The sequence below is a fragment of the Rhopalosiphum maidis genome, chromosome 4 (assembly GCF_003676215.2).
Source record: "Rhopalosiphum maidis isolate BTI-1 chromosome 4, ASM367621v3, whole genome shotgun sequence".
NCBI lineage: Eukaryota > Metazoa > Arthropoda > Insecta > Hemiptera > Aphididae > Rhopalosiphum > Rhopalosiphum maidis.
Genome location: NC_040880.1, coordinates 6,287,553 through 6,313,263, shown reverse-complemented (window position 1 = coordinate 6,313,263; position 25,711 = coordinate 6,287,553). Strand labels below are relative to the sequence as shown.

Below are 25,711 nucleotides of genomic sequence, written 5' to 3'. Positions count from 1 at the left end.
AACATATTAATTTAAAGATTTAATGTATTGCTAAGAAAAAATGTATTATTTATTACATATATAACAAATTTAAGTGTAATTTAAATATTATTGATTTGTTATACAAAATTTAATTTTCTGTTTTTGAGACACTTGTCATTAACTTAATTTTATGTCATCACAACTTTACAAGTGACATGCTAATAAGGTCAACCTATTTGCTCTGTTCTATTAGTAGAACTCAGTTATCATTGTTTATAATAACTCAATAAAAATAATAAAAAGTATTCTGTCATACTGTTTCTAAAACAAAACTTCTTTTTTTACCATGAAATTTTTCAGGTATACCATTATAACCAGGATATTATTGATATTAGTTTTCCAATTCATCTCTTTTGTACTGGAATATCTGATTGTAATTGAATAAAACTGTAAGTTTTTGAAATTTATGTTTGCGGCTCTAATACTAAATCTATAATTGTTATAAATACTATTTATTTAATTGTCGAGCTTTCTGTTTATAGCTTGTAGCTCATAAAAAATTAAAATACTACATATTTTTGTAATATTTTATGTTAACTACTTCAGAATCATTACAGGCAGGCAAACCTATAAAATTATTGTTACTGACATCTCTTGTCAACACATTTTAAGTCAAACACTACAAATTACAATTTGTTTTTCAGTATCGTAAAAATACTCATTTATGAATATACATTTCTTTAGGTGAAGATTTACCAAAATGGTACTATGTCATAGTCTTTTAAATATGCAACTATTTGGATATGCAATGTTTATAGACATTTTACTTTTTATTAAATAAAAAATAAAAATATTGAATAAATCAATGAAATAAGAACATGAAAGCTAAAATTGTAAAATGTATTCAAATAAGGACTTAAGAGATCGTATAGTATAATTAAATTAGTTTTTACATTTTTAAAGAATATAAAATAAATTTTACTGATCAACTATTATTAGTTCATCAATTCCCCAATCCTCGTAGCTATTGTCTGGCAAATATCTTCTGATTATAATAGGTATTTTACGTTTCTTCAATTCTTTCATTGCAATTTGTAATGGGTCAGTTTCACCTTCAAGTTCTACCATGACAGGGGCACACATTGCTATCTGCAAAGCTCTTGTACCTAATACCCGAGCTCTTTCATACCTAAAATAAATAAGCATGTAGAATATTATTTAAAAATTTAGTTTTTTAAAGTTTAATGTTTGAGATTAATACTCAATTTAATTGAAAACATACTTTGTCATGTACTTAGTAGTAATTCGTTTAGACTTTTGAACTTGACTTTGAGCTTCTTGAATAGGTAATATATCAATGTTATCTTCATTCTCCTGTAAGAGTTTAAAATTAAAATTGATACAAATAAATAATCAAATTTAATTTGTAACGCTAGATATAGATGAAAATTAGTAGTGTTAAACAGTAATAAATGAATAAGATGAGATTAAGAATAAAAATTCAAAATAAGATAAAAATTAGTTATTACTTCAGGTTGATCTAATTCATCCAAATCTGCATCGTCTTCAACTTCATCAAAATCATCTGCACCACCACTGAAATAAATAAATAAATAATAATTTATAACAGATTAAGGTTAGTAAATTATAAATGATAGAAGGAAATATTATATTATATTAAATTACAATTTACAATTCACATTCTATACAAATTAATACAAGATTAGGTACACTGGTACTCGTCTAATATGCTATCTACCACTACTTTGTTGGAGTAGTATGCTACTTACAGTAAAATGATACCTACCAAAAAAAAAAAAAAAATAATTATAATTTATTGTTGTAAAGTACTTTATAATATTTCTATACGCCATTATATATTATTACAACATATTTTATATTATTTTTATATCATCCCAGAAAACTTCTAATAAGTCGTGTTGCGTATGAATGGACCATCCCACCATTCTTCTTTAAATTGTACCTAGGTCTATAAATCTGTTGCTCCTCAGGTTTTAATTCCGTATTTAGTTTTTCCATGTCTCCATATTATACACTCGATCGTTTGTGTTTATGCACCCATTCTAGGATCAACAAAAAACTAGGAATGATTAACGGTTTCATGATGATAACCTATATCTTTTAAGAATTAAAGTACTATATGCTCACCATTAATCTAAATAAATAATTGATCCTAGTTCAATTTCAATTTGTATTATTGGTAATAAAGTTGCCTTATCTATTTTTTTACTTTAAAAAATCTTCATTCTACAACCCCATTAATATTTTTACAACACATACCAAAAATACACGGACTTCAAATGCGAGTACCGTAATTTTTTTGAATTGAATAATCATCATCAATAGATACATTTTCATCTACATTTATCATAATGAATCAAATGTACTTTCACAATAAAATTAAATAAAATAAATATAACAACGATAGCCTACCATCGGTAGGTACCACGTATACAGTTTTTTGATAGATACCATTTTAAGGTAGGTGGCATATTAGACGAGTACCGGTACACAAAATTTTGGTATATTTTTTAAATATTTAAGTACAACGATCAAGTTATTTGTTGCTTCAAAGAAGATTGAACGATTTTGAGTAGACTTGAGTTGAAAAATGTTCTGTCTCTATTGTTGAAGTCAAATTAGCTTTTACACAAATAGTATATGATTAACATGATGGAAAACATTGAACACTAATAGTTTAAACGTAATTTAAAATATTTCAATGATTTGAGTTGTTAATACAGTGTAATGTGTAAATGTTTTATACATGTGCAAACGACGTGAATTTAAATATATTCTGATATTAGATAAAGAGAAATACTCACTCGTCGTGTTCAAATTCTTCGTCAGCCATTTTTACGAAACAAAAAATATTTTACTACAATTCTTAAAAATAATAAATATAAATACTTATCGAATAACAATAATTACGACAACAAATTGACAACAGGTACAAGTGAACGAACCGCGAAGACAAATTTTTCAAATCGTTGTGATATTTTCTTAGTTCGTACTACAATCAACATTACCGAACTAAGTCGAACTAACCTATTTGCAATGATACCATGGTTGTAATTTAATGTTGTGATTGTAAGAAATGTTATCGGACGTTCATTATCAGTCAATTTTCTGATTGGTCGCGTTTAATTGTGTAAATTTCATGGATGCTTCCAGTGCCCGCCCCGAATGACATATCAAAAAAGCTGTATTCCCTGATCGTATACAATTCATTTGTTAATTTGTTATATTATTTACGATTTTCACTAAAGTTTTTATCAAAGTATTAAACCGTCCGCGTTCTGCTCGATTCGACGATTCATTACAAGAGAAATCTGACCGTGAATAATTTAAAATCATTTTTGGACTCATTGAATTGGTGAGTCTTCATCTATCGGATAGATTCTATCTTGTCAGCGACTGGTTAATAATATGTCTTCAATTCTTTGTTTTTGCAGAACAATCAATTCCCAGGTCCCTTCGAACGACCACAATATGACGTCTTCCTTTGACGAGATCAAAAACTTGTACCAGACTTTGAAGACAGAGTGGAATAAAAAAAAACCAGATTTTAAACAATGCAATAATATATTGTTACAAATCAAGGTGAGAGTATTGGTCTCAATAAGTAAAGGGTTTTTTTTTAAAAATTAATTTATGTTTTGGGATATTTTGATAATTATAAGTCCTTTGTAAATATTTTATTCGTATTAATATTAAGTTTGATAAATAACACAATGGTTGATGTATTTTATTAATTTATGCAATCCGGTTCTTTACAAATTTTACATTATCTTGTATTTTTTTTTTATTGTGAATCAATAACTAAAAAATATTAATATAGGTACATACAATTTCTATACTTAATTGTAAATATTAAATTACATTTTTTCAGTTTATATATCTATTTAAATATTAGATTATAATAATAATAATAAAAAAATAAATAAAATTATAACGTAAATACGTTAACTCTTTAAAATACATGAAGTATAGATGAATAAACATAATCAAGCGCGCTCGATAAAATCCTACTTGGAGCAAGGTAGAATTTACTTATAATGTATACACCTGATAAAATAAATTAATTAAAAATATTAGAACTAATATAATATTTTTGTAACATCTTTATTTATTACTTATTTAATATTCTAATCTTTAATAAAACTAGACATTTAAGTATAATTCTAATATACATACAAAATTCCATTGCTTTCGCTCCCCCTGCAGACACCCTTGAACATATTTATATATAATATTTGATGACTGATATTATAGTTAGTTATTAGTGATTTGTCTTATTTATTTAACATAAAAATAATGATTTTTCATCGAAAATATAGTTTATTATAAGGCTATACAGTTTAAACTTTATCTAAAAAATATAAATAGTAATAGTGAGTATGACTAATTAGGTAATTGATTCTAATTTATAGGTTGGAATGACAAAACATACCTTTTTACCGACTTCTAATGTGGAAGCTTCTCAAAAAGAATACCTTATAGCTAGTAAGTTTATATTATAATTTTTAGATTTTGAGTAATAATCAGTAGACATTTGGCATTGCAATAATTTACTTTTGGTAAATATTTTTGTACTAACTACAAATTGAAAAAATATGATATATACTTTGTTTTTGAAAAAAACAACATAATAAAGAAACTAACGTTTCTTATTAATTGTCAGCAAAGTTAATTTCTTTTGGTTCTCATTGCATTTAAAACATAAGAAAATTATATTTTATGTGCATTTTAAGTTTGATTAACAACCAAATGTATCTATTAATTAATTCTTTGACCTAACTCCAATTAAAATTTTTTAGCTAAATATGTAAAATAATGCAGCTTGGTTAATTCTCTCTTTAATTAAGTTTGATTTAGTATGTCGGTATGCCAGATTATGACTAGTTATATTATATATTTATAGGAGACATTTTAGAAGTTGGAGTACAGTGCAGTATTGCTATGCATGATATTCCATCTTTTGAACGGTACATGGCACAACTCAAGTGTTATTATTTAGACTACAGGTAAAAAATATTTGACAAAATAATATTAAATAAAACTTTTTTTAATTTTTAATTTTTTTATTTTAAGGGACAAATTACCAGAGTCTGCTAACCAATATCATTTGTTGGGTCTGAACTTATTGTTCTTATTGTCTCAAAATCGAGTAGCTGAATTTCATACAGAATTGGAGCTTCTCCCATATGATATTGTACAAACCAATACATATATTAAGCATCCAGTTGCCTTAGAACAATATTTGATGGAAGGCAGCTATAATAAGGTAATTCAAATACCATGTATTAAATTAATGTCAGTGTTGGATATTAATGTATAACCGAGTTTATTTTTTAGATATTTCAAGCAAAGAGTAATGTGCCATCTGATACCTATAATTTTTTTATGAATATTTTGTCAAACACACTCCGAAATGAAATTGCCGAATGCTTACAAAAAGCATACAAAAAAGTGTCTATAAATTCTGCTACAAAAATGTTGAACTTCAACAGTACAAATGAAACAAATGATTTTGCTAACAAGGTAATTTCAAATATTACGATTGATTTATATGCTGTAGGTATATATATAAAAATAAAATTATTTTTATTCAGAAAAAGTGGATTTTGGGTCAAGATGGTTACTATGTATTCCATCTCGAAGAAGAGAAGAAAGCAGTAGAACCTTTGCCTGCATTACAGATTGCTGATTATGCTATTCACTATGCTAAAGAGTTAGAAACTATAGTTTAATAAATTAAATTACTATACATGGATTTTTTTTATTGATTATTTGAAATTAAATAAAGTTAAGAAATATCAAATTGCTTAATACTAATATAATAGTTTGAACTTTTTTTTCAAATTATTTTGTGTATAAATGATTAAATATAAAAATAATTTGTAACACCATATCATACTTTTGGTAATTATATGGAAAACAATGAAGAAAAACATTATTTGTATTCATTTTAAGACTGTATTACATAACCTGTTCTAATGAATTAATTACAAATATTATGTTTTGGTAAAATTATAATCTTTCCATATTTCTAAAAATTTTGTAGTTTTCTGTAACTGCTCTTCAATTGGTTCTTTTTGCTTTTTTCGCCATGCACTGTGATCTAAATCCATCATACCACCTATGATTTCCTATATGTATATAAAGATAAAATTTCAATATCAAACATTTTAAACTAACACCATTCAAAATATTGTACAATTATTAATTTTTATTGATGATAAACAAGTCACAAAAACTAATATCTGGAAATAAAGTTTCAGGGTAATAAAGTCTCAGAAAAGTATTTTAGTTTTACGCAGAATCCAAAAATTTAAATATTTTCCAGTTAATATAAGTTTGAGTAATAAATATGTTTATTAAATTATAGTTAATATTAATTTCTATGAATATATTTTTTTATAACAATATCTTTCAATAACTCTTAAAGTTCAGTTAGATATGTGCAGTAATATGTTTATCTATGGCTATTTTATATTTGATTATGATTATAACTAATAATTAGTATCTAATTTTTTATATTTTACAGTTATTATTTTAAAGAATTAAGTTGTATAGACTTTTTCCAGACATTTTATTCCTTGATACTTGTTCTATTTCTTATTTAGAAAAACTTATCAGTTTACCTCGGCAAAGTTGTTTGGGAAAATTTTTTCATCTTCAATGACATGAGCATATCCACCTTGCATTCCAAAATCAACAGAAAAATAGGGTAAACTTTTGGGAACAGCTCTACGTACATCTTTACTACTTAAGTCCACGACTTTTTGGTTAATAGCCCATTCCGTCTCGCATTCTAAAATAGCTTTTTTAAAATATATAGGAGCAGTGTCACCAATTTCAATCGGCACAGGCACACAGTTCCATACCATATGAGGCATATTGTTCAGTCTCATTGCACTTTCAAAAAATATTACGTCTTCATCTTGATCTTTAAACATGGTAGTTAATACTTTTCGAAATACCTAATATTATAACGTTTTGTTATTATAAAAGAATAATTTAACACTTCATTAACAAATATGGTTAATAATGTTCTACCTGCATTTCAGTCCAAACATCTTCGTCAATATCAGTTGCACATGCATAGTGGTATATTGGTACAATTAAACAATGTCCTTCTGTCAAGGATTTGTAATTTGGCAAGCACAGATAACACTATTAACACACAAATTAAAAATCCATGATCAATATTAAAATCAAATAAATATTGTAAATAAGCGTACCTTTTCTCCTTTAGCGATAAATAAGTGTTTCAACATTTCTTCACTATCAAAGCAATAACGACAAGAATTTAAAATTTTTTCTGTACGTTTATGTTCACCAATAGCTCTTTTAATTTCTCTCTCAGATGCCTTGGCAGATCGTTTTTCTGATGCACGATCTACAAATACATCATCTTCATCGTCTCTAGAGTTGACCTAAAAATTAATGTTCATAATTATAATTAAATCATGTTTTACATGATTTTATGTTATCAAATTAACAATTGTCAAATAATAATTTATTCATTTTTCATTTGGTTTATTTAAATATTAAAATATTAACCTTTCTTGATAGATTAACAAACTCCATATTACTATCTTCTGCTGTACTAGTCATTTCTTTTTCAAACTGAAATAATATATATATAATAAAAGTTATGAATAAAGTTTTTTTACAGTTTTTATTTTGTTAAGAACTTACCATAGATTTTAATGAATATTTATCATCATCATCAAAGTATCTTACTCTTTTACCATCTTCATGTGTCAATACTTTTTCTCGTTTTTTCCTTTTACCATCATTTTTATCAACTTGTGCTTGTTTAACAGGATAACTATAACCTTTAGATGAAGTCCTAGTAAGTAATACAAATTCTTCTTTTTGTTTTGTTTTATTTGTAGTGTAATTTTGTTTTGAAGCATAGTCTCGTGCTGAATCCAACTTTTGCTTAAGTTCTTCAGCCAATTTCTATAAATAAAAATTATAATTGAAAGTTTAAAGTATATCATGTAAATGCAAGAAATATAATTATATATTTTAGATGTGTACTTTGAAAACAAATCTATAATAATATATCAGTCTACTAAAAACAATTTTTTTTTTTTTAGAAAATACTTTAATTACCTTATTTCCCATTATTTCTGCTTTTATTTGTTTAGCAGCAAGTGCATTTAATTCTGACTCGGTTAAAGGTTTTTCAACAGTTTCATTGTGTTCTTGAGTTTCGTTATTATAATCTGATTTTTTATGCAATGTTTTTCCTTCATATTTGTCATCATCAGATGAGTATTTTTCTTCGTTTTCAGAGTCTTTGTCATGTTTACTTTTGTTATCTCTTTTATGGTCATATTCTCTTGAATATTTTTTTTTGATACTATTTCTTTCATCTTTGTGTTCTCTGTAACTTTTATTTCTTTCTCCTTTACTTTCATTGTCATAATCTTTATGTTGCCTATTTCTTTCATGATCATGGTTTCTATGTCGTCTATCTCTTTCTTCTTTTCTTTCATCAAATTCTCTATAATGTTTATCCCTTTCTTCTTTTCTTTCATCAAATTCTCTATGCCGTTTATATCTTTCTTCATTATCTTGTTTTGAAGCAGTATATTTACTATCATTTATATTATCTCTACGATCGTGTTTTTTCCAAGATTGGCGACTATAAGAAGGTTTTGAATAATTAGAATGCTGATGGATTTTATAGTGATGATCATCGTCATCATCCATTTTAGGTTTAAGGAAACCTTTGTGACTACTTAATGGTTTTGGCGGTGGAAGACCAGTTCCTCCATTTTTCCAGTAAGGATTTAATTCTCGTTCTGATTGACCTGGCTAAAACAAATATTAATAAAATCATTATAGGAATAATAATAAATAATAAATATTGAAAATGATAATTACTTGAATCATTCTTGCTTTAGCTTCTTCCTGCTCTCTGCTCTTTGTACTGATTTTTTTTTCAATTTCTGAAGATGTATTACACACAAAATCCATCCAATTATCAGGTTCATCGTTTGATACAGCAAATGATGTGGAAGTAGATGATGGATCTTTCTGGCATTTCTCAACCCATTGATCATCGTTTGATGTTGAACTACTGGATGACGAAGATCTCTAAATAGAATAAAACATGTTAATATGATCAAATGTTATTTGTTGAATCGATTCTAATTATCATTACAATAATTACTCACTTGTTTTTTTTTTTTGTGAGATGATTTTTTGTGTTCCTTTTTATGCGATTTTTTCCCCATCCTGAAGATTGGTGGCTACTGAAATATCGGAGTTTATTTCTAACAACTCCCGGCGTCTATTTTCTTGTCGTTCAATGTCTTTTACAACACCTTCGTGCAACTTAATCAAATCGTCTTGTTGTTGGTAGTGTACAAATCCAATAATACCCGCAGACGCGAAACAAGATAGTCCAAATACTATTTTAGATGTCGTTGACATATTAATACGGATTTAATGAATATAAATTTTTAATGGTCGTTAAGACTTAATTTCTAGGATAGAATAATAGGCATCTATTCTGTGGTTCCAATTATTGGCAACCACATCCAGATTGACAACAATATTCCAACACTCAATGAAAATTATAAACGATTGTGGTTTGTTTTTATCACGATAACGGATATCTATAACATTATCATAAAAAATAATAAATAATAATAATAATAATAATATATCTCTATAGAATATAATTTGATGTATCAAATAACTACTTGTTTGAAATGTTTATATTAGCTCAAAATAAATTAAATTACTCTGTAATATTAGCATTATTATACTATATACATACGTATATATACTACGTATATATATATATACGTTATTGTATAAGTAATCCAAATGTAGTTTTTTTTGAGCTATTTATTGTAGACATTAAATTTGTTTAATATTTTCTATAAGAAAATTTAAGCTTGGTTAAAAAAACTTCACAATTTAATACAAGGTTCCAATATTTTTATTAAAGTTTTGATGACAAGATCGAAAGGTTTTTATAAGCGTTTTATATTAATTACGTATTTATGTTTAACTAGGATAAAAATATCACAATTTCTCATAAAATTACTGGGTATCTACTTTTTTAACTGAAATTAACAGAGTATATATTTTTGAAACATTCTAATGTTATTTAAATCATCATTTTCTATACCCAATAACATTTTAAAAATAATTTATTAAATAAATAAATTATTTTTAAACTGTTTATAGCCATTTTAAATTATCTAATACTTTTTGGTATTGATAAAAATATTTAAGCTCGGTCAAAAAACTTGAAAATGTTATACAAGATCAGTTGTTCTTTAAAAAAATAATCAAAATACATATTATATAAAAAAAATTTTATGAGCGTAAGAAGTTCATATTTTGACGAATTAGATATTTATTCAAACAAAAAATATAAATTTAAGTTCATTATTAATTCAAAAATATTCGTAGCTTTGAAGAGCTTCACATTTTTATTGATACCTATATATTTTAATAATATACTGTATGTAATAACATGTAATACAAAAATGTGCAATATTTTTAATAAAAATGAATTCAACCTGCTGTATATTTATAGTAACATAAGTTATTTTAGTAATAAAATAAAATGTATCCATAGTAATATTCACAGCCTTATAGGCCACTAGGCCAGCCTGGCAAACCATACTGAGTCTCCACTCAGAATCTTTTTTCATATTTAATAGCTTCATTAGTGGCTTACTCAATGACGAGGTACTCTCTAGTCTCTACACTGACAGTACAGAGTTTGGTGCAGTACAGCATAGTATTTAGGAAATTTTAATTTAATTAAAATAGTGCTGCAGTTAATTAATATAAATATAAACCATTGGTTAAATATTAAGTATATTTAATCAATGTATGAACAAAATAAACTGAAATGTATTAATGTATCGCATAGTACTGCAATTTTCTACAGATACAAAAATAAAAAAACTGATGTATAAGAAATAACTAACTGTTTTATTAAATATTTTAAAATGTACGTTAAAAAAAAATTAGTGTTGTTATGCCATTTAAATAGCATATTTGTGATTAATGATACAAAACTAGGGTACCTATACATTTAAGGGGAGCTAATCAGAAACGTAGTGGGGCTTAGCCTCAAAGCCCTTTAAAATTTTATTTAATACAACTCAAATAACAATGGAGGGTTCATCCTAGTAAAAAGGGGAACGCTAGTGTATCTAGTTGAGGTACTCTGTCCCAAGTCAAGCATTGCAATATACATTGCAATGCTACAATAATGTATAATAAACAATTATTTAATTGGTTACACAATAATGAAAATAAATTAAGCTTTTGAGGAAAATCATAAATTTAAAAAAATAAACAATTATATTTACATAATTACATTAAACTTTATATTCTTTATAATTTTTTTAGAACATTGTTGAATATAAAATTAAAAATAAATCACAGTGTATAAAATTTCATTAAAATCATATAAATGAGCTGGCATATAAAAAAGTGATTTTTAATGGTAAAATACCAAAAGGTTGTAGAAAGTAATATACATATTATTGATAAAATTTTAAAATAGGAAAAAAACAATCAAATAATTTAAACAGTTAATAGTAATAAAAGATCTTAAACATAATAATAATTAATAATAAATAGTAAAAAAGTAGTTTCAATTATTTTATGATGTTCAACATTTTGCAGACCTGAGTTGTAGCAAAGAGATCAGATTCAAAACATTTTTGGCACTTAGAGCCAATATACCATGTAGGCCGTGTTGATGGCAATACCATTAATTTCTTGTCTATTTTGTGTGTTTTGTATCTCCTGTTCAGTGAATCCATCATATATTTAAAGTCTCCAGTTGGATTGCTTTTAAAATACTAAAAAAAAAAAAAAAAGATTACTACCTGTTGTATTACCTGAATATACTTTAATGAAAAAATATACTGTAAGACAACTAATAAACTTGTTAAAGAATGTTAACTTTAATTAAATTAAATGATGCCCAGTCATAATAATAATAATATAATACAAAGCAATAATTTTCAAACACCATATTAAAAGAAATTTATCACAAACATATTTTTGATGAGTATAAAAACGCTTAAACATCAATATAGATATTATTTTTAAATTTAATATGCAATAAATGTTTTTTCTCTAACACATCTGTGTTTATATGTTTACTAATTATATAATTGTTTACTCGTTTTTTTTCAGGGTCTTGCAAAGCTATCCATATAAAGGTTGCTATTAAACAGAACAGTTTATTTGCTGAACCGAATTTGCCACAACTCATCTTCATCATTTTAATAAGTTCTTTGACCATATCAGCATTTACAGTTCTCTGAAACAAACCCGAGAATGGGTGAAATATAATAAATTAAACTTAAAACAAATAAGTAATAATTTAACTCACTGTCCAAATGATCCATGTCGTTTCGTGGTACCTAAGCAGATTGATGAGTACTCGGATGGCAGGTTCACGGGCCTCGGTGCTCGGTTGTGATTGGTTGGAATACTGTAGGAAATGGAAAATGTAATCTACGATTGCACCATCTGCCGTCTTCATACATAACTCTTTGGATAATGATGTGCAAGTGTCTAAAATGCAACATATCTGGTTTTAATAAACAAGAAGTCACTGTTTAGGAGATAAACACTTGCCCAAGTTCCAGAAGACTGTTGCCAGTTCTTTATATGAGTATTCATTTTTTTTTTGCTTGTTTAATATGTCTATCACATCATTGTGTCTCCTGCCCAACGTCTGGGCACTTCTTCTGGGCATTCTGACAGTGTCGCGTCGACACTGGTACTTTTTTCGAACACAGTATCCTCTCCAAAGGGCCTAATAAGAACCAAAGTAAACTTAGAATCATGTAACTTGTGCAAATACATTATACCTATACATATATATACCTGTATTAATGTGATGGCACAAGCACGTTTGTGAGTTATCAATTCGTCTCTGAGCTTGGGAAATTTCTTACGGGCTAAAAATCCCCTAACGGTTGCTTGTATTTTAGTTGCAGCCTTGTATTTCTCCTGTATGTAAATATGTAATATAACAACATGAAATGATACAACGAAAAAATAATAAACACAGTACCTGTTTAGAGTGAGCCTCGAGCTTCCGTTCGGCCTCCAGACGGTGCTTGAGTTGCGGCCACTGGCGGCGGATCAAGCATCCTCGGATATATGCCTGCAACAAGACCACTGACCGGAGTACTCTGCAGTCCCTGTACCATCTCTGCAACACGATCGCACACCGCCTCAGACCGAGGTACTCGGCACGGTCATGTCTTCCAGCGGCCATGGCCCTGTACCGAGTCTGCACCGCGACCGCAGCCCGTCTCAGGCGCAAGTATTCGGAACGTTCATCGGTGGCGGGCAGGCACCGACGCAGGAACCTTTTGACCGTGTCGCTGGACGCGACCAACCGGTTCTGGTGCGCTTGTAAGTCGCGTTTCACGACGGGCCACCGGACGCGCGCACGGCGTCCCCTGACGCAGGCCTGCAGCAAGACCGCGGCGGCGCGGACGCGCAAGTATTCTGTTCGATGACGTCTCGCTGCCCGGTTTGCCCGAAATCGCTGTTGCACCGTCGTGGCGGCATCGCGCAGTTTGGCGTACTCGCGGGCCTGTCTGCGGGTCCGGAACCGGCGCTGGACCGCGATGGCGGCACGCCGTAGCTCTAAAAACCGTCGTCGATCACCGTCGGCCAGCCGCCTCATCAGCGCTCGTTTCACGGTGTCGGCGCATCGGGTCATCAGTAGGCGGTGGCTGGTCAGCTCAGCCATCAGTGTTGGCCACCGATGCCGGCGGAACAAGTGGCCTCGGGCGGCTGCCTGCAGTCCGACGGCCGTCGACCTGAGTCGCGCGTACAGACTACGGTCGCGTCTCGCGTCCCGGTTGGCCCGGAACCGCCGCTGTACCGCCAACACGCTGCGCCTGAGCGATCGGTATGCTTCCCGTTGCGTCCGCATGGCGACGTTGGCCCGATATCGCCTCTGAACGGCCACCGCCGACCGTCTCAGCCGCTCATAGTGGAGCCGGTCAGGGGCGACCGGCAACCGGCGTCGGAGGGCTCGCTTGATCACGTCCGCTGCGCGGGCCCGTTCCGCCCGGTCGGCGACCAGCCGGTCCCGGACATCCGGCCACATGCGCCTGGCCGCGTAAGCGCGGTACACTTTTTGGATGATCACCGCCGACCGCTTGGCCTTCAAGTACTCCCGGCGGCCCGACCTCATCGCGACCTTTGCCCGAAACGTCCGCTGCACGTACACGGTGGCGTACTGCGACGTCGTGTACCATTCCCGTTGCACCCTCATCAGGTTCTTGGCTCGCCACGTCCGCTGCACGAACAGAGCGGCGGACCTCAGCCCGGTGAACTCGGCCCGCTCCCGGGTGGCCGGCAGGTTCCGTCTCAGCGCCCGCTTCACCGTGTCGGCGGCCGCGACGCGCCTTTCCATTTCCGACCGCAACCGGTCTCGCGTCGCCGGCCAACGTTTCTTCGCCACGAAACACCGGAACGTCTTTTGTATAAGCACGGCCGACCGTCGGGCGTTCAAATAGCGTTGTCGGTCTCGCGTCGCCGCCGCGTTGGCCCTGAAACGTCTCTGCACGAACACGGCCGCGTTTTTCAGGGCGGCGTATCGTTCCGCTTGCGATTTCGTCGTTTTGTTTGCGACGTACCGACTTTCAGTGTACAACACGGCACGTTTCAACGTCAAAAACGTCGAACGGTCTCGTGTCGGCGGTAAGTTTTTCCGCAACGCCCGTTTGATGGTGTTCACCGCCGCCGTTCGTCTCTCGTTTTCCGACACCAAACGGTTTCGTACGTCTGGCCAACGTTTCCTCGCCGCGAAACCGCGGAACACTTTTTGCACCGTCAATGCCGACCGTTTGGCTTTTAAATAGTTTTCCCGTTCTCTTTTCATCGTCGCGTTCGCCCTGAACCGTCTCTGTACGCACACGGCCGCGTTTTTTAGGGCGGCGTAACGTTCCGCTTGCAACTTCGTCGTTTTGTTCGCAACGTACCGACTTTCGGTGTACAACACCGTACGTTTTAACTTCAAATATGCTAAACGGTCTTGTGTCGGCGACAAGTTCTTTCGCAAAAATCGCTTGATCGTATCGACTGCACCAATTCGTTTCGTTTTTACCGCAATTAGATCATTCTTGATTTCGTGCCAGTTTTTCCTCAGCATAAACCCTCGAAACGTTTTTTGAATGATTATCGCAGACTGTTTGAATTTCAAATACTTCTGTCGTTCTTTAACCATAGCCATCTTGTTTCTATACTTTTTCTGAACGAACACGACTGTTCTCCTTAAAATTATAAACCGTTTTCGATCGTCTGTCAATAGCTTCAGTTTGTCTTTTAAATAGCGTTTGATTGTGGTGGACGCTGTGTGCAACACATCACGGTTTTTTACCAGTTCAGCTCGCAAATGAGGCCATTTTTTTCTAATCAAATGGCCTCGAACGCGCGCTTGTATATTGGTGGCAGCTATGTGACGCTTGGCAATAGTTTTGGCTCGGATTCTTTTGGATATTACCAGTTTCAGACTGCTATTTCTCCACCAGTTTTGAATTTTTGTTGCAGCGTTATTATACCGTGGGGTTAAATACTTGTAGATAATCTGCCAGAACAACGATAGCATTTTTTCTCTGTGGCCGTTCACGATATCACGGGTGGTTATGTTGCCCTCAATAGATATGTGCTCAGATATTCGGGTGAATGCCAAATTAACATTGTGTATTTTCTGCAATTTTGAAATGGCTGGAAGCCTTAGTTTTTGAGACAATGGATTGCCTTTAAATAAAATTTCCACAACTCTAGTGATTCTAGTGCCATCTCTTAGGTCATTTAGAGATTTAACTGCATAATTTACTTCATCCAAATGTGTTTGTTTGTGTGTCAAGTTGTAACCAATACTTCGCAGGCGACGTACTATGTCTCCATGTGCAGTTACCATGTCTGCACAAAATCCCATCATTAAGTCATAACTACTCTGTAAATGGAAATAAACATCAACCAGTTTTTGAAATATATTTAAAAAATAATGAAATCACTAACTTTATATGGCGAGTTTGTTTTAAACAAGCACGGATTATGCCTGATTAATTGTTGTTCTTTAGCGCAGTCCAAAAAATATATAAGCATAAACATTTTTCTTAAAATAAATTTTTTCATGGCAGTCTATAGTAAAAAAAAATATAATATTATTAAAAATTAAAACAGTTGCTGATATTTTATACACAAATTCTATAAATTCAATTTAAGATAATTGAAAGTCGATATATTAAAATATTCATAGTAAATAGTTAATAAGTAATAGGACAGTTATAATATATTTAAACAAAACACAATAAATAATCATTTTGAAATAGAGTGTAAGTCTGTAGATCAATTTGTTTAGTTTTATTGATAATGTATATATATATTTTGTACTTGGTTTGGTTTTAAGTACAATAGAATTAATAAAATAAAATAGAAGAAACAAATATTTTTTCTTACATTATATGAAGGGAGGTTCATTTGGAGTACAGTCGTTTTGATAAATTTTTGTTTGACATAATCATTATTAAACAGATTTTTACGAACAAACCAGCCAATACCATCTAAATCATTAGATCCAGGCTTCACATGAATAATTTGACCATATATAGCTTCCAAGCCAATACGGAACCATAATGGATTGTAACATTTTAACAAATCAATAATTTTTTTCTTTAAACCTAAAAAGAAAATAATTTTTGTATTAATTAATCATTTAAGTTTAATTTGAAAAATTGAAATTTAATAATTATAAATAAATAAATCTCACTCAAGTCCAAATGTATCTGACGGTCATCTCGTAAAGTGATGAGATCTTTTTCGATCGATACAGTTAATTTTGATAGGACAGATGTCACACTTGAAGATGTTATAAGATTTGTTGTGGCTTTGCGCAATGCACTCCATTGTTGTGGTGACTGCCGGTACATTTGTGCGACAAACAGATCTTTTTGAGTGGCAAATTGCATAGGTTTATTTTTATGACATGCCTTGGATGCTTCTACCCAAGCCATGGCTGCTTCCTCTAACTCATTAGATTGTTCTTCATCTACCAACTTTTCAGTCGGTGTGAGCATTGCATTTAACCAACGAATCATATCAGATTCTTGCCGGTCCAACCATTCTGTTTCATAGTATTCAGACCTAAACAACATACATTAATTTTAAAAAATTTAGAAAAGTGGGAACCGTTTTGATATATAGCAAGTATTGAGTGAATGACTGTAATGAATGTGTTACATTTGAATTAAATGATATTATTGTAAATTAAAAATAAACAGAGTGGTCCATATATCACTGAGAAAATTTCATATCACAATGTTTTTTAATAACCATTATATTAGGTAGATGTAATTTTTTCTTACAATTAACTATAGGTAAATTCAATAAATATTTTCTTGAAACTTAAATCAGAAAAATAAATCGAGTTTGGTCTATAACAAATGTACATTCATATTATATTTTATTATCAATAACATAAATCATTTTTAAAAATTTTAATTTTAGCTTAACAATCTTGGTGAGGGAATCAATAAAAAGTAATGGTTTTTCTAAACTAGTGAACACCTATATTAACCGATATTAACCCAAATAATAACGGTCAATAACATCCAATCGTTTGTTTAAATTTATTATTCCAACATCTAAACACCTGAAACATGAATAAATTATTTGAGTAATCTGGTGCAAAGCCCTGCTTTAGAGTTAAAACCACCTTATAGTAAAACAGCGTGAATAGGGTTTATAGTATAGTTAGGTAAGTAATATCTTGAAATTAATCTACCAATTATGAAAATGTAATTGCATAAAGTAAATTCATAATATATATAAAAGTTTAAGTTCCATGAATACCTAATGCTTTTAAGTTATAACAAAATAATGAACAAAAAAATCATCATTTAAACACGTAATTTTATACAAATTTGAATTTTAAATATCTATAAAAAATAATTTTGTTTTTAGTTCTAGTATAAACTATTTATGAGGAATATTATATTACATTTTCAAACCATAGATATTAGAATTAAAGATTTTATAAACTGTTTACTAGTACATGTAATTTGTTAAATTTGTAAATATTTTAACTTTAAATAATAATAAAAAAAATGTAATACATTTAAACAGAGTTAAAAACAATTTTTGTGGGATTTTGAATTAAATTTTCCAAAGTTTAAAATCAGCAAATAGTTGTTTATGCCAAAAAATAGCTGAATCAAAATATATTGAAATAAAACCATGTATAGAAAATTATATTATAGACACTTGGTTAAAATATCAAGTTTCTACGGTTATTTGTTTAAAAATTAAAACAAAATATAGAAATCAATTTGGTTTTTAGTGTACAATTTTTAGTTATTTCTTAATTTTTTTTTTTTTTTATTTTTCCTGCTTATAAAAAACTACTTACTTAATAATTTTATTTAGAACCATACCCAAAGAAAATTAAAGCATTTTTATTGCCCCAAAAGGTGGCACACACAAAACTAAGACTAAATAAATAAATAGTACGTAATATCATAATACATATCATGGTAAATCGATGAAAAATTAAGATATAAAATCATAAATTACATGGTCTATATGGATAATTGTTGATACTGTGTTATAATTATTTAAAAGGATATTTTACATTTTTTAAATAAAAATTTGATTAAATGCAATTTAATTGTGTAAAGAATTGAGTTATAATCGTAATAAATATATTAAACCTATTTTGTATTCATATTTAAATAAAATTATTAACATATTAGTCAATAAAGAATGAAGTAGTTTAATTACAACTAGATAAAAATTAAATTACGTTTTTCTAATTTTGTATACTCTAACATGTAGTGATATTAATGATTTAAGATTTTACTTACATTTTTAAAAATGGATCTTCAGCATTATTGTGATATAAAAGTTGTGGATTTGCTAGGCACTTAAGATATTCATCATACTTATCTAGTTTAGGAGTTTTCAAACGTGTTGTTCGTGGATTTGTACCTATAACAATATTTAAAATTCAATGAGTTTTTATAATACATAGTAAGATAATATCATTCAAGGATAGGCTATAACATAAATCTATCATTTTATAAATTGGATTTTAAGCAAGTACTCACACCCATAATCATTGATCCGTAACCTAAATAATGTATAGCATTTACTTACTGCATTGTTTTACTTTGTTCTTAGATGTCATTGACGTTTTTGGACTACATTTGTAATAAAAAGAGTTTTTAATAGAAAATGATGGTCTTTTCGGTTTAGTACCACTCCAAGTAATCACTGTAATGTAAAAAAAACTAATAAAAGATACTTTAATACATTTAATTATTACTATTATTAATTAAGACATATTTATGCTATTCTGTTACTTTACTTGTATGTTGATGAATATTATGTGTAGGCGACATTTCACACTTTTGTATTAAGTCATTAGATTTAACCTCTGAAGGAGATGTAGAAGGTTGTGAGTTGACGGTATGTGACCAAACATTTGTACCACCATTAGTTAATTCATCTTCTGGTGATTTTAAAAATTTATTCCAGAGATTCACACATACATTGCTTGACTTTTGGTTTTCTGGAGTATCAATTAAAACTGAAGTGAAACCATCTTGAGGTTTGGATACAAAAGAATTTGATAAAGTAGTAACATATCGTCCATCAGTGACATCAAAATTATTAATTTGTTTCTTAATGCTGAATGGAGAAAGTAAGTTTTCAGTACTTTTTAATGGTGTTAAATAGAAGTCATTTAATTGAGAATTGTTAATAATAATTTTGTTTAATGGTTTCTCTAGTGAATCATCACTCATTGGGCTAGAACTATTGTTTAGACTCTTTAAATTAAAATGATTATTAAAAACGTGATCTTGACGTTTCTGATCTGGCCGTTTAATACTGCGTTCAGGACTTGTAAGTATTGTATCTCTACATAATACATTTTTTTTTGAAATTGGAAGATTTTCTTTTTCTCCAACTAAATATGTTTGTCGTCTGATAGGTGGTATTTCTTCACTAATGGGTTCTGGTATTTTTACAGGATTTTTTACTAGAATAATTCTTTCAGTTTTAGAACTTATATGATTTGTCTTTTTTGGCAGTACTTTTTCTTGTTCATGTTTTAATTGTTTTTTAATTAAATTAGAAATTTTTGTTTTTGAAGTTGTTGAGGTAGCACTCTAGAAATATATTAGACGATAATATACAAATTAACAATAAACTAAATATATACTGTTATATTTTAATACATTAAATTGGCATACCTTAAATTTTTTATATGAAGGACTATTACAATTTCCCAAAATAACAAAATCATATTTTTTGTTATTATCGACTTGTTCTATTTTAATAAGTTTACGCATATTTCCATACTGAGATGGTTGCCAAGTTATTGATATCTCGCGTTGAGAATTAGGTTCTAATGTGAATTTATAAACATCAAAATAAACACCATCACTTGGAGGAGGTAAAACAAACTGTAATCATTTATTTTTTTTGTTTATACATAATTATTAGATAAATAATATTTAAAATCATAATCAAGAATACATGGCATATACAATTAGTAGATACCATTATTTTTAAAATAAGTATGGATTTATTAACCTGTCCATGTTTGTCAAGAGGATTGACAACTGTTAAAAATCTCACTGCAATTTCTTTAAGTTTTATATTGTTAAATTCTACTTGAGTTTGCTTTTGAAATGGTGCTAATACCATACGATAGTTTACAATAGAATCTGTAACATCGTATGGCTCTGATTTAATTTTTTCTGGAGGAGAAAATTCAACCTAAAATAATATAAATTTAAAAAATATATAATTATTATAAGATAAGATTGACACAAATGAATATGATCTGAATTCAAAATCATAACTGACTTATTTTTTTTTTTATTTACATTTATGTCAATAATATACACATTAAAGCATAGGCATGTTCATAGTTTTAACTCATTTTTAATTGGATTTCTTATAATTAGGTATGCATCAACTTTTTTTTATTTAAAATTGATTATGCTATAAATAAAACTGTATTTTCCTACAATTTAAGTTATTTAGGGCTAATTCTCATTATAATTAATAATAAGTTCAAGTTAGATAAAAAAATGAAATGTGATTATTTTCAATTATTTTTTTATTTCATAAAAAATATTTCTTATGTAAATAGAGTCCAGGGTTATGAAAAAAAAATTATTTGTCTAGAATGGCTTACAGTGAACTTGACATTAAATTGTACTATTTGTGAATATTTAAAAGTATTTGAACAGAAAAAATATTGAATGTTTGAAGTATTGAAATTATTTATCATGCGACTCCTTTAACTGTTAAATCATAATATTCAATGTACATGGTATTTTTTAATTAAATTAAAAAGTACATAAACTGTCTGTTAGTAGTCCTAAAGTTAACTTAAAAGTTTATTTTAACAATTGTTTTTATTTTGAGATAACAATTAATAATTTAATTATAGAAGCTTAATAGGTACTCTTACATTTGTTATTTTTTTAAATTAAATAATAAAGATAGTAATAATAATAATAATAATAATAATAATTGAACTTAACTTAATTAACACTTTACAAGGAATATGACTAGTTTTTAAGATGAGATATTATCATTATTAAATTACAAGTTGGGACTTATTTTTGTTTTATTTAAACAACTAGAAAATGATGTTAAATTGTTTTTTTATTAATCTTAATGAAAAATTTGTTTATAGGAACAGTGAAATACAATAGGTATACAACATTATTATACATGTAATACAGAGAAACTGGTCAAGATACTTACGACGAACTTGGCCATTATTACTGGCTACTGGAGTGTCAGTAGTTTCACATGACTTTCATCTTATATTGATTGTGAATTTAAATTAAAACAAACAAAATATTAAAAATTGAAACCAAACTATTTACAGCATAGTGGTTCAGACGACATTGATACTAATGTAACAACGATTAATGATAATATTATATTTTGTATTTAAATAATCGTGAACGATACTCGTTTTGGAGCCGGTCGTAATCGTCATGTACATGATATTAAATTGTGATAAAATATTAAACGAGTAACGACGGCGTAATAGAAATAATTATGGTAACTGGTTTGCTGCAGCAGGTACTACACAAACAGCCTGTAGCATTAGTGTAATGCGCGGACTAGAATTTATTAGTCGTCCGTCACTCAGTCCGGACGGAAATCCGTTAAATTGCTATTAAAAATAAATCGACTTCCAACGCTCAGCCGACAACACTACTTCTCGTTATTGTGAGGGGGGCCGTTAACCGTTATCATAAAATATTCGTAACGACCTCATGTTTACCGGACGAGTAGCCTCCGCGGTGGAGGTCCGCGTTACTCATTTCAGGGTACCGTGGTTGTATTATCATTCTATGGTTATCTCCAAACGGTTTGGTCCACGGTTTAAGATAGTACTATAGTAGATAGTAAAAAATACATAATCTCAGTACAAATCGTGATCGGGATTTGGGACATTCTTTACTCGATTGTTTTATTCGTGTTCGTCGATGTGGTAACAATACGGAAACGGATCTTAAACAACATATTTCCGTCGACGATCCGTTCGTTTTCGTGTGTTAATTTTTGTTTTAAAATATTACTCTCAATTTACTTTGATAAAACAAAAAAAGAAAATAATTAAGGTTGTGGTAAATGCATTATTGTTAAGACTTATGTTCTTTAAATAGGTATCCATATTCCACATCTATATTAATATAATATGGGTAAGTACAAAGTTTTATAATTTTGTTAGCATATTGACATTAGAAATAAAATATAACATACATATTGAATCTATTTAAGACTCTAGCACTCAAGTTGATGTTGAAAATGATGCAAATCATTGGAATAAACTTCTATTGGATGTACAAAATAAAAGTCGAAAAAAATTGCCAGAAAACAAAAATGTGTTGTTACTGGGTGATAGTAAATCAGGCAAAACAACATTGGTGACCAAGTTGCAAGGCCTTAAAGATTCAAAACAAGGATGGGGCATGGAATATGGATACATACAGGTAAGAAAATTTCATCTTTTAAATTTTAGATTTATTTACTTATACTTCAATTACTAGGTTCGCGATGACAGCACTGATGAAAATGCCCAATTAAATGTTTGGACATTAGATGGCGATCGATCACTAAAATATTTGATGAAGTTTGCGTTAAATGAACAACATTTTGAAGATACAACAATTGTTTTAGTTGCATCTTTGAAACATCCCTGGAAAATTATGGAATCCTTAGAATTTTGGTCAGCAAGACTTCAAGATCATATAGATAGCTTAAATTTAGGCATGGAACAAACTCAAAATCTTAGAGATAAATGTGTTGATAGAATTATTGATTACACGCTGCTTGATGGTAAATACTTGTAATTTAGAGTTGCTTTATATCTAAGATTTTTGTTTAAATGTTTAGATCCATCATATGAATCCTGTACAAAGGTTCGACTTCTCAATGATGGAGTTCTATCAAAAAATTTAGGATTGGATATAATTGTTGTCATAACTATGACTGATTGCATCAAAAACTTAGAAATTGATAACTATTCAGAAGAACATTTTGATTACATCCAATGCTGTTTGCGAAAATTTTGTTTACAATTTGGAGCTGCGTTGTTTTATGTATCTGTAATGGAAGATAAAAACTGTGATCTTCTTTATAAATATTTAATGCATAGGTAAAATTAATTATAAAAAGTTAATTTACCTATAAAAGCAATATTGTAAGGGATATAATAATACTATTATAAATATTTTATTATTTTTATTAATTTCATATTATTATATTAGTGAAGAAACCTAATTTAAAAATACCTCTTTTTAAAATGTCTAAAAAGTTGTAGTTATAAGGTATTTATAATTATTTAATTTTGTCTATAGAAAATTCAAACAATAGAAAAAACATAAATAATTTAAAGATATCTTGTCCTGATGATATGCTATACATTTAAAATATGAATTATGAAAAATTAAATATAATTAACGTTTAGTATTCTAAAACAATTTTAAGGATATTTTAAAAATAAAGTTCTTAATTGAAAATTGTTGTATATTTTAATGTTTTAATAATTCAATTTTATTAAATGTATGTTCATAAATAAACATATGTTAAAATAATATTGACTGAGTACAATAATTAAAAAATATTTTACAACAGATTACTTTTTTTATTTTTTACTTTAATATAAAATTATTTTATCATTCAAGTAAAATAAACTAAAGAATTTGTATTTATAATTCATGATTTATTTACATTTTATGTTATATATTTTTCAGAATTTATCGCTTTCCATTTAAAACGCCTGCATTAATCGTGGAAAAAGATTCTGTGTTTGTTCCTTCGGGCTGGGATAGTTTGAAAAAAATTGAAGTTCTCTATGAAAATATGCAAAAAATAAATCCTGAATCACATTATAGTGATGCTATACCATATCCATATGAAAAACCACATAAAGAACATGAACTTCAAGATGAAGAAGAACAAGCATTTTTGGCCCGGCAACTTGTACTGTTAAATCAAAATTTAGCTCAACCACAAACACCGGTTGTCAGGAAATCCATAGAACTTACAAAACCATTATCGGCAAATAAACGCATTTCAGATAACCCTCCTCCTAGTAGTGAACGAGCTTTGGCTAGCTTTTTTAACGCGCTTTTGCAAAAAAAGCAAGAATCTCCAACAGTAAGGACTCCTACGAAAAAACCAGTTGATAATACAGGCTCTCCAGAATTAAGTCAAATTGATGATGATCCTAATACTCCAAAATAAATTTTTGTTATTAATACATGCCAAATATTTTAAGTAACATAAATTAAATTAAACTATTATCTATGTTGTATTAATACACATCTCATTACTTATTTCCCATTGTTTGTGTTTAATGATTATAATTTATTATGATCTTATATAAGTTGTATTTTAATAAACAATGATTAGTTGATTATGTTATGTTTTAATTTTATTTATAAAATATAAATATAATCAGATTATATCAGTAATTAACTTTATTTTTCATATATATTATAAGATGCATAATTAAAACTTATATTATTTTTAAACACGAAAAAATTTTAATTTTAATCTATATTATTTATGGAATATTAATAAGTTTTAATTTATTTAAAACCAAACCTTTCTTTCCCAAAATGTATACCTTAACACTATTAATACCTTTCCATTTTATTGAATATTGTTTTATTTAATTTTTATAATTCATTTGTTCATACTTAGGATTATTTGTACTATATTTAAATCTGTTCTGTGAAAATTATATTTAACAATTATATTTTAGTTTCCTCCTTGATAGGACAAATTAAGTTATTAGCTTTTATAATACCCATTTTGGCAGTATAAAATATAAACGCTAACATAATTATAAGAACCAAAAATCTTATGGTTATTTTATTATACTTCATATTGTTCATAATATACAAGCATTTTTCTTAAAACTATAATGCTTATCACAAGTTGGGGGGGAGTCATTATACGTCATGACAATAATTGCATTTATTTTTAATTTAACTGTGGTTCTAAAAGGTTTAAGTATAGAATGTTTAAAATCAAATTTTAATTAGAAAAACAGTTGTATTATTATTATTTTTATTAGCTTCTAATATTATTACCTATATTAATAATTCCATATTTAAGGAGTTCTCTACATTCTATA

General features: G+C 29.2%; 5 protein-coding genes across 5 annotated transcripts; 2 read left to right on the top strand and 3 right to left on the bottom strand.

Annotated features, from left to right (window-relative positions):
- Positions 1-840: 840 nt before the first annotated feature.
- On the bottom strand, positions 841-3,009 carry LOC113553479 (DNA-directed RNA polymerases I, II, and III subunit RPABC2). Its single transcript, XM_026956835.1, has 4 exons — positions 2,808-3,009; positions 1,491-1,557; positions 1,244-1,335; positions 841-1,150 (listed from the first exon to the last, which is right to left on the bottom strand). Exons 1-4 carry the CDS (start codon positions 2,834-2,836, stop codon positions 940-942), a joined length of 399 nt encoding a protein of 132 aa, XP_026812636.1. The 5' UTR covers positions 2,837-3,009; the 3' UTR covers positions 841-939.
- A 175-nt stretch (positions 3,010-3,184) lies between these two features.
- LOC113553472 (26S proteasome non-ATPase regulatory subunit 8) lies at positions 3,185-5,936 on the top strand. Its single transcript, XM_026956823.1, has 7 exons — positions 3,185-3,358; positions 3,438-3,585; positions 4,416-4,488; positions 4,907-5,009; positions 5,077-5,269; positions 5,341-5,526; positions 5,598-5,936. The coding sequence occupies exons 2-7, from the start codon at positions 3,475-3,477 to the stop codon at positions 5,733-5,735; spliced, it is 804 nt and encodes a 267-aa protein (XP_026812624.1). The 5' UTR covers positions 3,185-3,358; positions 3,438-3,474; the 3' UTR covers positions 5,736-5,936.
- Positions 5,937-5,941: 5 nt separating this feature from the next.
- On the bottom strand, positions 5,942-9,385 carry LOC113553467 (CWF19-like protein 2). The gene is made up of 9 exons (XM_026956809.1): positions 9,183-9,385; positions 8,890-9,102; positions 8,113-8,820; positions 7,690-7,956; positions 7,552-7,617; positions 7,230-7,424; positions 7,045-7,161; positions 6,630-6,968; positions 5,942-6,134 (listed from the first exon to the last, which is right to left on the bottom strand). The coding sequence occupies exons 1-9, from the start codon at positions 9,240-9,242 to the stop codon at positions 6,000-6,002; spliced, it is 2,100 nt and encodes a 699-aa protein (XP_026812610.1). The 5' UTR covers positions 9,243-9,385; the 3' UTR covers positions 5,942-5,999.
- Positions 9,386-11,431: 2,046 nt separating this feature from the next.
- LOC113547922 (abnormal spindle-like microcephaly-associated protein homolog) lies at positions 11,432-21,828 on the bottom strand. Its single transcript, XM_026948512.1, has 15 exons — positions 21,814-21,828; positions 20,626-20,811; positions 20,283-20,495; positions 19,394-20,198; positions 19,183-19,299; positions 18,891-19,014; positions 16,799-17,172; positions 16,489-16,709; positions 16,048-16,170; positions 13,076-15,982; positions 12,886-13,011; positions 12,634-12,814; positions 12,386-12,570; positions 12,173-12,313; positions 11,432-11,846 (listed from the first exon to the last, which is right to left on the bottom strand). The coding sequence occupies exons 1-15, from the start codon at positions 21,826-21,828 to the stop codon at positions 11,640-11,642; spliced, it is 5,925 nt and encodes a 1,974-aa protein (XP_026804313.1). The 3' UTR covers positions 11,432-11,639.
- A 676-nt stretch (positions 21,829-22,504) lies between these two features.
- LOC113548642 (cytoplasmic dynein 1 light intermediate chain 2-like) lies at positions 22,505-24,952 on the top strand. Its single transcript, XM_026949626.1, has 5 exons — positions 22,505-22,766; positions 22,846-23,057; positions 23,115-23,403; positions 23,461-23,722; positions 24,321-24,952. Exons 1-5 carry the CDS (start codon positions 22,763-22,765, stop codon positions 24,811-24,813), a joined length of 1,260 nt encoding a protein of 419 aa, XP_026805427.1. The 5' UTR covers positions 22,505-22,762; the 3' UTR covers positions 24,814-24,952.
- Positions 24,953-25,711: the final 759 nt, after the last annotated feature.

What these genes read in the sequence shown, in the direction of transcription:
- LOC113553467 (XM_026956809.1), bottom strand. Translation starts at nt 9,242, where the DNA reads ATGGGGAAAAAATCGCATAAAAAGGAACACAAAAAATCATCTCACAAA. An exon ending in CTAAAGCAAGAATGATTCAA is followed by an intron (nt 8,821 to 8,889) that starts GTAATTATCATT and finishes TATTTGTTTTAG; the next exon opens with CCAGGTCAATCAGAACGAGA. An exon ending in TTGTTAATCTATCAAGAAAG is followed by an intron (nt 7,425 to 7,551) that starts GTTAATATTTTA and finishes ATTAATTTTTAG; the next exon opens with GTCAACTCTAGAGACGATGA.
- LOC113553479 (XM_026956835.1), bottom strand. Translation starts at nt 2,836, where the DNA reads ATGGCTGACGAAGAATTTGAACACGACGA. An exon ending in ATGAATTAGATCAACCTGAA is followed by an intron (nt 1,336 to 1,490) that starts GTAATAACTAAT and finishes AAACTCTTACAG; the next exon opens with GAGAATGAAGATAACATTGA. An exon ending in ACTACTAAGTACATGACAAA is followed by an intron (nt 1,151 to 1,243) that starts GTATGTTTTCAA and finishes TATTTATTTTAG; the next exon opens with GTATGAAAGAGCTCGGGTAT.
- LOC113548642 (XM_026949626.1), top strand. An exon ending in TGGAATATGGATACATACAG is followed by an intron (nt 23,058 to 23,114) that starts GTAAGAAAATTT and finishes TTCAATTACTAG; the next exon opens with GTTCGCGATGACAGCACTGA. An exon ending in TATAAATATTTAATGCATAG is followed by an intron (nt 23,723 to 24,320) that starts GTAAAATTAATT and finishes TATATTTTTCAG; the next exon opens with AATTTATCGCTTTCCATTTA.
- LOC113553472 (XM_026956823.1), top strand. Translation starts at nt 3,475, where the DNA reads ATGACGTCTTCCTTTGACGAGATCAAAAACTTGTACCAGACTTTGAAG. An exon ending in TGGAAGGCAGCTATAATAAG is followed by an intron (nt 5,270 to 5,340) that starts GTAATTCAAATA and finishes TTTATTTTTTAG; the next exon opens with ATATTTCAAGCAAAGAGTAA. An exon ending in CAAATGATTTTGCTAACAAG is followed by an intron (nt 5,527 to 5,597) that starts GTAATTTCAAAT and finishes ATTTTTATTCAG; the next exon opens with AAAAAGTGGATTTTGGGTCA.
- LOC113547922 (XM_026948512.1), bottom strand. An exon ending in TCAGATACATTTGGACTTGA is followed by an intron (nt 16,710 to 16,798) that starts GTGAGATTTATT and finishes TTTTCTTTTTAG; the next exon opens with GTTTAAAGAAAAAAATTATT. An exon ending in TGAACCTCCCTTCATATAAT is followed by an intron (nt 16,171 to 16,488) that starts GTAAGAAAAAAT and finishes TTTTTACTATAG; the next exon opens with ACTGCCATGAAAAAATTTAT.